We start from the raw sequence: 13,735 nt of genomic DNA, 5'->3' as shown, positions 1-13,735 counted from the left end.
AATATTTGTTTTCTTGTCTTTCACCATCACAACTGTCAGGAATGTCAGCATAGCTCAAGGAATGGGATTTTAAAGTAATGGAGCAGCTGCTAGGAAAGAAATACATATTCTGGGAGACTTTGATGTAGCTTTTTCATGTGCTTCTCTTTGGGAGAGGGAAGATTTTGGGTTCTTTGCAATTCACATACCCATGATTTTTTCATGTGTTTGCTCACCTAAATACAATATTATATCTATAGAACTTTTTCTTTAAGATGCTTTCATTATTCATCCCATTTCTGGAGTTACTCTCTTGCCTATTACTGACTTTATCAAGGAAGATCAATTAGCAGATTCATGAATTATCCCTCCATTTACACTATCATCCCAGAATTAAATGTTAATTTAGTTTTGATAAAAGGTATTTTTATATTTAAATACTGACTAGATCGGAGGGATGAATATAAGACTCCCACAATTCAGAACTATTAAAAGACTTTGTTCCTTCTCTAAGAATTAGGAATGCAGCCAGAGTTTCAGGTCACCTAACACCCAGTGGCATTTTAAAAATTGTCATTGAAAGCACAAAAGGAGCCTAAATCACTGATTTGATAACTCTTTCCCCCCACTTGAGACTTCTGCTGAGATGAAGAAAAGTTGACATTTGAAAATAGGACCAAAGACAAAGGAATATTAACAAGTTATTGAAGGAAAAAAAAAAAGATGCCAATGGATTGACTGGAAACCTTACTAGTGCCAAGGAGGTATAGAGCAATAGGGTCATATGCAGCCAAATTCATCTTTAGAAATGGGAACAATTCTAGCCTTCAGCACCTAATAGCTAAAAGCCATGGATAAGCAAATCTCATCTCACTTTTCTTAGTTATTCCAAGGGGAAACTAACTCTGTGACATCTCCCTCATAGAGCTATTGTGAGATGCAAAGGAGATGATATATGGAAAGTGATTTTGAAATGCTATATAAAATGAACTATCATTATTAAGAAAATGGAACACAATGGAAAGAATGTTAGAGAATAAGAGGACCTGAGTGCAAATTTTAGCTCCACTGTTTACGATCAGTGAAATCTCAGGCAAGTCATTGAAATTTTTTCAAGCTTCAGTTTTATCACCTTTACAATTTTATCATCTTTACAGTTTTATCATCTTTAAAATGAGGGGATACATTACAGAGCATCTAAGATTTCTTAACATTCTTTTATTTTATGATCACCAACTTCAACATCAAAATCATCTAGTATCTTTGGTCTCAATTACCCAGAGTTGATTTTGATCTGAATGACCAATTTTCCATTTTTCTAGATTAACACAGGAGCTTTTTTGGGGGTATTATGGACACATTTGATAGTGTAGTAAAGTCTGTGGACCCTATTTCAGAATAATATCTGCCGATGTATATAATAAAATTAATAGAATTAGAAAGGAAAGAAATTATGTATTAGCTCTGTACCAATGGAATCCTTTATTGTACATTGTTCAATACTTGAAGGAGAAATGGTACAATGAAAAGGATATTGAATTTAGAGTTGGGTTAAAATATGTGAATTTCCACTGACTACATGACAACAAATCACTTGTTTTCTTTTGGTAGTAGGGCATTAAGAATTGAACACATCAGCAAGTCCCAGATTCAAATCTTATTTCAATTGCTACCCATGTAAGCTGGATAAATTAAGGATTCAGTTTCCTCTTCCATAAAAGGAGAGGGTTAATTTCAATGACTTCAAAGGCTCCATATCACATTTATCTTAAATTTACTGAATTAAAATTATTTTATTTATTCAATTAAATATTTAATCTTTATTATATTTTATATTTATCTTTTAATCTAGCTCATAGTTATCCATATATTAAAGTCTTCCTACGGATTTCCTGGCTGCTGTGGTCACTAGATAGTTTTGCTTTCATCTTTACTAAAACCAGATTCTGCTGATAAAGTGGTATCTTCCTTTCAACATCATGTTAAGTCAATAATAAATATTGGCAGCATTAGTTATTTCACTCTATCCAGAAAGATGTCTTTGACAGAAGTTTACTCAGGTGTCATTTCCCCTCGTGCCAGGTAGATATTAAGTGGGATGGAACATTTTCACAATCTGACATTTCACATCCTGATTACAATGGGCACCCAAAATAATTTCTCTTTTGCCCTGAGGGATCATGGAAATCTTTACAAATTGCATTCCCCCCACTGAACTGCTGCCAATCTAGAGAAGAACATTTGACAAGATGAAGAGCAGGTTACTGATGGGCAAAAATGGACTTGGCGGTAGTGCTTACCTCCAGAATGAGGTGGGGGGCCACACAAGAGCACCATTCCTTGACCTTGGCGAACAGACACGGTACTTCTTGTTCTTGTTTTGAAGTTTTCCAGATCTGTTGAAAGAGAAGGAAAGAACATTATAACTGTAAACTCCAAAATTGCAGCTTAGAAGTTTTCTGAATCAGAGAGGGATATTTAATGGAAAAAAAGTACCTGTATGAAAAATGACATGAAAACTAATTTTTTTCTTTTTCAATGTTCATGTTTTCTAGCCATTTTTATATCTTAAGACTATAGAATCAAAAAAACTTAAAGATGGGAAAGAATCATTTAACAATCCTTTTAGAAGGGCAGTTAGAGCAGTAGATAGAGCACAGAGCTTAGAATCATGAAGACTCATCTTTAAGAGTTCAAATCTGGCCTCAGATATTTACTAGCTGTGTAACCCTCGGCAAATCACTTAATCCTAATCGCCTTAGTGTCCTCATCTGTAAAATGAGCTGAAGAAGGACATGGCAAACCACTTCACTGTCTTTGCCAAGAAAACTCCCCCAAAAGGGGTCACAAAGAGCCAAGCAAGGCTGAAATGACTAAATAAAAAACAAAACAAAAAGACAGAGTAATGGACAGAATACCAGACCCAGAGTCAGGAAGCACTAAATTCAAAAATTTCCAACTTTGAATTCACTCAACCCTTGTTTGCCTCAGCTTTCTCATCTACAAAATGGGGATAACAAGAGAACCTACCTCTTGGGGTTTTTTGTCAAGATGAAATGAAATATTTATAAAACATTCAGCAAAATATAGTAGGCACTATGTAAATGTTAGTTAGGATTATTAGTATATGGGCTGCCAAATCGAGCACTTATCTATGATTGCTAATAAAAGGATGAAGAAACTGAGGTCCATAGAGGAGAAATGATTTTTCTAGAGTAACAAAACTAGTTAGTAGTAAGCCCTAGTTAGTAATAAACTAAACTATCATGGTCTTCCATTACACCAGACTGCCTTATTATCTGTCAACCGAGTGAACACAAGCATATCTGGTTTTGGAGTTTCTTACTTTAAGCTTGTAAAAATCAGAGATTTGTAAATGAAGAGCTAAAAGACCTCAGATGACTATTAGGCCTAACCCCATTATTTTACAGGTAAAGAAATTGAGGCACAAATAGGACAAATGACTTTCTCAAGATCATGTAGATAATAAGTACTAAGGCAGAATTTGACACCAGAACTTGTTGTGTCCTACTGCTGCCATATTGCTTCTTTCTTAACTGAAAAATTAATTCAACTGTTCTAACCTTTGGTCTATATGGATTTAGCATTAAGATGTTCCCACTATCTACTGTGAAACTGTGCCAACTCATTTGATTTTCCAGTTTTATCTTTCATTCCTTGCATGGGATGCATTCTCCAGCCAAATCGATCTTCTGCTATTTCCCAAATATGTTTGTGTTACCTGATTTTCCTCTGAAAGTATTGTCATACTCAAAGATCATATTTTTAAAATCACATTCATACATTATATTAAGTTGTGTAACACATCTTCCAAAGAACAAGCTATCTATTTAATAAGAATTTGTTAAGTCATATATTTCTACCGTGTTTAACATATATTGGACTACTTGCCATCTAGGGGAGGGTGTGGGGGAAATGGAAGGAAATTAGAATACAAGGTTTTACAAGGGCTAATGTTGAAGAATTATTCATGTATGGATTTTGAGAAATAAAAAGCTTTAATAAAAAAATTAAAAATTAAAAAAAAGAATGAATTAATATTTGCTTTTGAGGGACTTCTTTCTATTCTGGGGAAATAACACACATAGATAATTCAATACAAAATATATTGGACATATATAGAAAAGAAAGCAAAGCAGAAGGATGTAGTAAGGGGGAGTGTATCCAAGATATACAAGGCATAGTATAAATATATAGTACTAATTATAATATATGCATATATCAGTATCTGAGCTTAACTTTGAAAGAAGGGAGAGAATCTAATGAGTATGGATGAGAAAAGATAGCATTGTGCAAAGATACAGAAATGAGAAATGAAATAAAATGAATGACGAAGCCAGTATGGTTGAAGCATATAATGTACCAAAGAGGGCAACATCAAAGATTGAAAAAATAGGCTGAGACCCAAATTAAAAGCCACACAAAATGTTTATAGTATTTTACAGTTTTCACATAGCTTTATTTCTGTTATATTATCACATATGGTCCTCACAATAACACTGTCAAATAGATTCCATCATTATTCCCATTTTAGAGACGAGGAAACTGAGGTACACAGAGATTAAGTAGCTTATCCAATATCGTGGAGCCAGTAAGTATCTGAGGAAGGATATAAATGTGGCTTCCCAGGTCCAAGTCAGCTATTACTGACTCCAATCCAAACTGTCTATAGCCCTGAGCCATTTCTTGTAAAGTTTTATCAACTTTTCACAGTTCTTTCATACAATTCTATGAGTTCCTTGAGGGAATGATCCATATCTTCTACAATATGTAGAAAAGTCTTCTATACATAGATGATCCCAAAATATCTATTGACTGAGTGATTGGTATATTTGGTATCCTGAAACCTTCAAATACCTGAATTTTTACCCATAATTTTTATCATTAATGGAGACAAAGAGCGACCAAGATCTTCACTCAGAATTCCTCTTAGAAATATATTCTATTGAAAAACAACCAAAAAAGAAACAGCATGGAAAGGTCTAATTGACTGAATATCTTGAAACTCACTGCCTGATTTCTGAGTGCTAGAGCACATGTTCCATGAATATTTTCAAAGCTACTTTGGATTCATTCAGAGAATTGGAGACATAATGATTTATAACAAGTTTTTAAAATGCTATAGTATTCATTGGGTGTTATTTTTGTGTATATCTTTTTACCTCAAATGTCTTTTAGATCAATCAGCCCTTAATTCTGCTAATAAAAGGACACACTGCTGAAGGGATCCAGAGTTATGCCTGGAAGTGAGGCATCCCAGACAAGCATTTCATTCCATTATCAAATAGCAAACATTTATTGGCTAGCTGCTTCCCCTACATGAGAAGCTCTAGGGGACTCAGTGATGAATAAGATTTAGTCTCTGCTCTCTGGGGGTTTGCAATCTATCTGGGGGAGAGTAGAAGTTACACACATGAAAAGATATCACTGCAAAACAGTAAATGTAAGAGCTGAATGAATGGCGATAGGAACTCAGGGTAGGGGAAGAGATCATTTTCAAGGGTCATTTCAGGCTCAGAAAAGGCAAGAGTAGATCCCAAAGGCTGGTTTTTTTCTTTCTTTTTTAAAAATTTAAGTTGGCCTTTTTTGGATATAAGGGCAAGTAGTCCAAAGACATCCCAGTAATTCAGACATTTGATAAAAATTTTTATTTGTGTGTTTATCAAGTGCTTTTAGAATGATTGTGAGCCTCTAAAAAGGAAATATGTAACCCTGTGCCAAATTCTGACCTTAATCATGCCCATTTAGAGTCAGAGTTCCAAACAGCAACAAGCTCTCCAGCTAATGGCTGCTGAGGCTAATCAAGGGGCAATGTTCAGAAATGTTCAGCCTGGGAAGCACTGTTGGGCCTAAATTGGTTTTTTCAGCCATAACCACCCACACAGATGGTAATTACAAACAGTTAACTCCTTTTCTAATAGAAAGGAAAATGCATATGTCTTTGTAGTACTTTTTATCCAGACTTTGTTGGATTAATGTTTTTATCCAAATCCTTGCTGCTGCTTTGACAGGTAATCTCTGCCCCTTTCACCCCCCACCTCCCACCACTCCAAATACAAACTAGAAAGGCAATAGGCTACATCACAGATATTCTTTTTTCTTTTAGCAATAAACTGAATCTGTCTTCATAAAAGCAAAACAAGTTTAGTTTATTCAGTCCTGGAATTGGCTATTTCATTGTTAGAATAATTAAAGCTTGTTATTTGTCATTTTAAAAAGTCATCAGACCTGTGATTTCATCAATGGAAGAAGCTCTGGGTGAGGAAAAACCCATTAATGCCTAACACATAGTAGGTACCTAATTAAATGATTGATGTTGCAGTTGTACATCTTCAAGGCAACTTAAGAGTTTTAGAGAATTACCCAACTGTTTAGAGATTGAGTGACTTCCCCAAGAACACGTGAACAGTAGGTGCCACATTCAAGACTCAAACTAAGACCTTTTTGACTTGAGAGTCATCTCCTCATTCCCTTAACCACAGCATAAACAAAAATAGTTTCATTGGATTTTCCAATTTTCAGGGAATAAAGAGGTTAAGTGTGTAAATTGGAATAAAGATTTGGGTTGGTGTCATGTAAAGTCTTTACTCCACTTCCTGACTATTCACTGTGGACATGGAGACAAAAAAAGTGTAGGAACACAGAAGGAAAAGTAAAAATGTGAAGACAGGCAAAACATAAATATATTGAAAAACAGGACTATTGTGCTGTTGAAAGGAAAACTAAAAGGAGGCACAGTGGATAGAACACCACATTGGAGTCAGGAAGACCTGAGTTCAAATTCAGTTTCAGACATTTCCTAACTACGTAACTTTGGGCAAGTCATTAACTTTGTTTGCCTCAGTTTCCTCATCTGTAAAAATGAGCTGAAGAAGGAAATGACAAACTATTCCACTAACTTTGTCAAGAAAATCCCAAATGGGGTCAGAAGAGTCTGACAAAGGCTGAAATGATTAGACAATAATAACAAGAAAATTTAATATTCTATTGTCCCTTAATCCTTTTAATATACACATTATCCAGGCTTTGAGAGCAGTTTCACAATCTTACCATTGGTCTGTTTATATACTTTCCATGGAAGGACTTGGTATAAAGGTTTGCTTTTGGCTGTCTTTTGAACTATTGGCATTTTGAAATGGAACAGACATACTGTTAATTCAACATTAATTGCATGGCAATCTGCCAGGAATTAAAGGTAGTACAAAAAATGAATGGACCATGGGCCCTGCCCTCAAGCTGTTTACAATCTAGTAGGGAAATCAAGGAAGATACTAACTATGCTACAAGTCATACTGTGATACATGAATAAGAAAAAAAAAATGTCCTCTGAGAGTTATGGTGATGCTATTCTTGGAATGTTTTTTTATACCAGTTTTGTTAGCAATTATGTTCTAAAGAATGTACCATTTCATAGTGGCTGTATTTGTGTGTTATATGATTTGTGGTGATAATAACTGTTCTTTTATTTTATTTTTCTACTGAATACATTATCAGTTTTTAGCATGATTAGATAATAGTCTATACTATTTAGAGGCTAAAGCTTATCTTGAGGTAGTAGAAAAACATAACATATATTCAAGTGATTTATTTGCGAAATTCCTAGAATAGTAAATGTGGACAAAGGTCTTAAAGCTGCAGGCTGAGATAAATAATATTAATAATAATAAAACTTTAATATATAAAAATTGGAATTCAGGTCTCCAGAATAAATCATAGAAAGATGAGAGAGAAAAAGAGAAAGAGAGAAAAGAAAATCCGTGTCACATATTATCTGCCTAGAAAGTTATTGAATGATTAGAACTAGGAAACAGAGAGTTTATAAGGTGAATTCCCTGCTTTTCTTATCATCTTATAATAAACCCTTGTATACAGACTACAGAAAATATGACTTAGGAAGAAGCAAATAATCATTGAGAAGTAATAAAGGAAAACCAGAAAGAATGAGGAATTCTTTTAGGTCATCACCAAAGGACCACTAATCAGCAAGACCAATAGGAAGAAAGGAAACCAAGGTCAAGAAAAGGGCATAAGGGAAAAAGAAAATGAGTTTGAAAAGAGAAGGTTGGCCTTGAGATAATCTAGTTTTTTATTAAAAAGAAATAAGAGAAAAGAGTCTGTTACAGAAATCAGTCAGTCTGTATTGGAAAAGGACAATTTTCTTCTTTCCAGGCTCATTAGAGATGATATGATGGAATAACTTCTGAAGAAGAAATGAGAATATCCTTCTCTTTGTTATTTCTTCTACTCATCCAAGGAAAAAAAATCCAGAAAAAATACACAAATTCAAAAGATGTCAAATGGCATCTTTATCATAAATCAGATTTCATAGGATATGAATTATAGAATCACAACATTTAGAACAGAATTTGCTTGAAGAGCTTCAGTGAAAGAATATCCACTAATTCTTGGGAAAGTCTATCCAACTTTGGGGTAGTTTTAACTCTTAGGAAATGTTTCCTTAAAATTGAACCTAAGCCTGTCTTTGCAATTCGTACCTATTGCTTCCAAATTCTGTCTCTTGGGGCAAAGAAGTATATGCCTAATTCCTAGTCCTTATGACAACTAGAAAACATAATCTCCTTAAGACTTTGAATCTCTAAGCTAAACATCCAACATTACTACAACTCAGCATCATATGGTATCACCTTGACATCCTTACAATTTTGGAGATCTTTTTTCTCAACTATTGCAGCTTATTAATTTCTTTCATAAAATATAGCAACTAGGTCTGGCCATAGAACAAAGATTAATTTGACCAACTACAAGAGCATTTTCAATCTCTCTTATTCTGGGCAACAATTGTTAATGAACAAAGCTAGTACACGTTAACTTTTTTGACTGCCATATTGGATTTGTGATCTACTATAAATCCTAGACATCTTCAGATGAATTGTCTCCCCTTCCTTCATTCCTCATCCCTAACTTATCCTTGGGATAAAAAAAAGTATATGTTATTATAATTTTACAAGTATTAACATTTATCCAGGTTAAATTTCATATTATTAGATTGATCTTTCCATTTCATTCTCCTTTGTATACATCAGTTCTGTTTAGCTGCTATTTGACAAGAAGTTACTAATTACTGATTAAAGGCATTTGAGTTATTATCTCATTACTTTCTGCCACTATATTCCCATATGAATAGAACTAAATAGTACATGTTGCTGCTTGATACTTTCCTTTCTCCTTTAGCTAGTCACTTATTTTTGAATTACATATACTCTTTTCATAATGGTATAAATCCTAGGCCAAGCCCCATTTGGTCATTGTTTGGGTCCCCATTAACTCAGATTAAATGTAAATAGCAGTCATTTCTGCTTTGAAACCCTAGCATCTTTCCCTCTTAGATTCATTTATTTTTTTCACTTATTTAGATTTCTTTGGACTAGGTGAAAGAGGAGATTCTTTGACTCAGTTGCTAAGGCAAAGATCTTCCATTTCATTTAGGGCCATCTCCAGTTATCTTGATCTATATTTTGCTCAAGTCCCCCATGACTCTGGAGCGGACAGTAAGGCAGGTGACCTTGTGCATTCCTCCCTTATTAAATCCAGTTCACTTGCAGATCATGTAATCACCTCCCCGATGTCATAGTCTCTTCAAGAACAAAAGACAAAGAAGAACTAGAAAGGAGCTTAAAAGTCAATGAGTTCAACTTCTTGCTTTTTACAGATGAAGAAACTGAGGGCCAAAAGGATTGTTATTTACCAAAAGTCACACAATACACCTGGGATTTGAATTCAAGATCCAAATTCTATGCCTTAGACTTTAAATGCCTTAGACAAAAAGAGACTTTTTGTGCTCTTTTTACTGTTAAGGTTTAAGATTCTGAACCAAGCAGGTAAATTTGATAATAGATAATACTATGAATCTTGGTTCAGAATCTCCAAATTTCTTGTAATATATACTCTGAGCATTTGCATATAGACACCTGAAGATATGGGGTTTATCTCTGGTTTCCATATATTCTATTTCCCATAAAGTGCTGGATATTTTTGCCCTCTCTCTGTCTCTCCTCTGTCTCTCTAATCTTGTAGCTATTCTCTATAATCCTATCTATGATAGAAATAATGAGTCAGGTTTTAAAATCTACCCACCCCTTCTCATTTCAAGTCCTTTTGTTTAGATTTTCAAGGTTGATCTATTTTAAGAATGTTCTACTCAGACAGGAGCCCATAACTTCTATATTTTAAGTTACAATCCAACAATACAAATGCCATTCTTAGACATCTTAGCTATTTGTTTTTTACACCTAATCTGCATTTTTTTTGAAATGCCTGCCTTTAATTTGCAACAGTGATAAAAAAGGGAAAAGAAAACATTCCTGGTACTTCTAAAATTTTCAATTTTTATCTAGCATTTTATAATCCCTAAACAGAGCTAAAGTCCATTGTGAAATATAATTTGTCCATATGACTCATTTGAATTGAATCATTGGTTTTGACCACTCTTGGAATGTTCATTTCCGTGTTATGTATATATGACCTAGAAATATAGCAGACTTCTCTCTTGTTAATGTCAGGTCGACAAACAGCTATCTCAGAAAGGATTCCATAGCCACCACTGCTTCTTTATCTTTCCTCAGATCCATATGAATTAATCAATCATCAATAAACAATGATAAAAGATTTCATTGATCACCTGGTATATGACGGACATTATGCTAAGTGCTAGAGTCATAAATCCACTTACCCACTCACAAGTAGCCACTATCAGACACTTGTTATTTGACATTTTTCCTGATAGCACTTGTGATTTATGTCACTGTTCCCTGGAATGGAAGCTGCTATTATCTAAGAAGGTTTAGATTCTTTCTGTACAAGAAAAGCTTCATGTGTACTCTGTAGTTCTTATATCTATAGATTTATGACATCAGAAGTCATTTAGCTCATTTAGTACCACTACTTCATTTTATATATGGGGAAACTGAGGTACAAAATAAGAGGATATTTTTGCTTCACTCCTTACTTCCCTTCTGGGCTTACTTCCCTTGTGGGCTTCCTTCTTCCATCATGATCCTGAAATCTCAACTTGGAAGATCATTCTGCTCCTGGGCTCCCCAGGCTTTATAGACTGCCTAGACATCACACACACACACACACACACATACACGTGCACACACACACACACACACACACACTCACACACATACATAGTTAAGAACCCTTGCTATTTTTTCTTTCAGGAAATTGCACAAAACATTTATTATATATAGTAATTGCTTACACATGCCCCCCAAACAAGTATTGTTGCTACATTCAACTTGCCCTAAATGCTTGATTTAGGAGAGTTCCTCAGTCCTCACTCTGTCATCATTTTTCTTAATACTTCTGATTAAAATAAAAAATAATACTTCTGGTTATCATCTCCTGTGGTCATTTTTTACTCTGTCTTCTTCTAGTGATGAATTCTTAGAAACCTCTTCATAGCTTCTTATTTCCTGATTACATGTTGCCATAGGATGTCATGACCTTTCACTAGTTTAAAATTCAAGTCAGCCTTATGAAGAATTCCCTTTCCTCTTTTTATCTGGATATGATATTCAATCAACTGTATTTGGCTGGCTATTAGATGAAGAATGATGAAACAGGAAAGCAAAAAGGGAAATCAAAGAGGAGAAAATGGAAGCATGAAAAGAAAGGGAAGAAGGAAAAGAGAAAGGGAGAATACATCAAGAAAGAAGTGAAGTGAAAGATGGAGATAAAGGAAGAAGTGGATTTATGGCAGAGAGGAAGAGATTTTAAAAAGTGATAGGTAGTTTAAAATTGAGTGACAATGAGAAAAGACCATACTGGCCAGGACCTATTCTTCCTGTGGTCAAAAAGTTCTCTCTCCTAAAACTCTCCCTTGTTGCCCAGAGGCAGACCATAGGGAGAGGGATAGAGGCTAGATCTGTTGATCTATCTATCTATAGAGAGAAAAAAAAATATATGTATAGATAAATATAAATTATATATATAAATACATACATTCATATGTGTGTGTGTATACACATGCACACGTGTGTATAGGGATATTAGGTATTTATATTAGGAAATTAGTATTAGTTATTATATTAGGAAATACATGTGGCTACTTTCTCTGTAAGTACTTTTCCTAGAATCTAAGAGATTTCCCTTTAGCACTAATGGCTCACACGGCCAGTATATCAGAAGTGAGAATTAACCAAAGTCTCCTTTCTTTCCAGACCAGCGTTCCATGGATGATACTTTGATTACTAAACCATACTACGTTCAGACTGATTCTTCTAAGTTCACTATTGTATATTTTATTAGACTTTGTTTCTTGGCCTCTTTAATTCCAGCAGCTCATTCAGAAAAAAGAAATCAAAATCCATAAGGCCTGCTAAGGCCAAGACCTATTCTTGTTGTTCAAACCCTTCAGGTGAAGGGAGCAAGCCATACATTATTGAAGGCACTGAGTGAGAATGATGAGGGCCACGAGGTTTCCTTTACCCAAGAAAACAAGCAAAAGGAAATCAGTGAGGGAAAAGTTAATGACTCCAACTCCAACCAAAAAGACAGTGATAGCATAAGATGGGCACAATCCATCTCACTTTGCAAGACACTCCTTCTGTCTCTGCATAAGTCTCTGACCAAAAGACTAAACCAACAAACAGTTTTCTCTCTGCTGTAATTGTGCTCAGAGGCAGGGATGTAAGCATTCCGATGAACCAAATTCTCTTCCACTTCAGGGTAGGATAGTGAAAACTGTCTTAAAGATAGTTTGACCCTGGGATGATTACTGAATCTCTTTCCCTGAAGACCTTTCCAGAGAGAATGTCAGCTTAAGCAATGTAGGCAGCCTGGATTTACAGACAGGCAACTAACAAATGAACCATGCATACAAATGACAGCTCGTCCCAACTTCTGATGCTGCCTGAGTTAGCCCTGACATCTTGCAGCTGCTGTGGCTGCTGCTGTTTCCATGGGTACTGCTAAGGAAAGTGGGGAGGGGAGAAACCTTAGATTGCCTCCACAGAAGGGAAGAAAGAGAGGTAGCTATGGAAAGCAAGAACCAGAGGATCTAATCTCAGGAATTTTCTCTCTATTCCTAATATCTTTCCTTATATTGCCTGAAGACCTGCATTCAAATCTCAACACGGGCATTTTTTTACCTGATTTATTCTAAAGATATCACTTATCCTAAGTTTACTAATCAGACTTGGTTTACTAATCTGTAAAATAAAGGGATTAGACTCAATGGCCTTGAAGTTTCTTCCATTTCTAGATCTATAATATTACGACTTACTTGCCTGAAGTGTCCCGCAGATATCTGGGTTAACAAATATTTCCTTTTAAAAATTCAAATAATTTTGAAAAGCTGAGTGATAATAATAATTTACAAATTAGTGTAAGTGGATCCAAGCCATGATTTTCTTCTTTACACCGAGCCAAGATGGTTTGTATCTTGCCAAAGAAATTTCTCATTAAGATGGAGGGTGGGTACATAATTACTAACAGTGTTATAAGAGTCTCAGGAGGGGCAGAAGAGCCAGCTAGGTGTGTAGCTGTAGTTTACCCTCTACTTGGGAATAGGGTAAGAGCCATGGGACCAGGAGAAGGCAGCTGAAGGCAGTAGAATTTTAAAGAGGAACTTTATGCTTCAGAATTTGACTTGACCCTTGTGTTTACCTCTTTAATATGGAGTGGAAATTAGGATTATAAAATCACAGATTTAGATTTGGAAGGGTTCTTCAAGTTCGTTAGTCTAACTCCTTCATTTTACAGATGGGAA

At 35.0% G+C, this 13,735-nt stretch overlaps 1 protein-coding gene across 2 annotated transcripts in view; it reads right to left on the bottom strand.

The window, feature by feature from the left end:
* The window catches only part of LOC127551357 (contactin-4), a 703,767-nt gene that overhangs the window by 277,685 nt on the left and 412,347 nt on the right, over positions 1-13,735 (bottom strand). For both annotated transcript variants that reach the window (XM_051981038.1, XM_051981047.1), the window contains exon 5: positions 2,280-2,375. In XM_051981038.1, the coding sequence (XP_051836998.1) occupies positions 2,280-2,375 (96 nt within the window). The remainder of the gene's footprint in view (positions 1-2,279; positions 2,376-13,735) is intronic.

This window comes from Antechinus flavipes, chromosome 1 (assembly GCF_016432865.1).
Source record: "Antechinus flavipes isolate AdamAnt ecotype Samford, QLD, Australia chromosome 1, AdamAnt_v2, whole genome shotgun sequence".
Lineage (NCBI taxonomy): Eukaryota > Metazoa > Chordata > Mammalia > Dasyuromorphia > Dasyuridae > Antechinus > Antechinus flavipes.
Note: the sequence above shows the minus strand (reverse complement) of the source record. Positions and strands in the feature narration are given on the sequence as shown.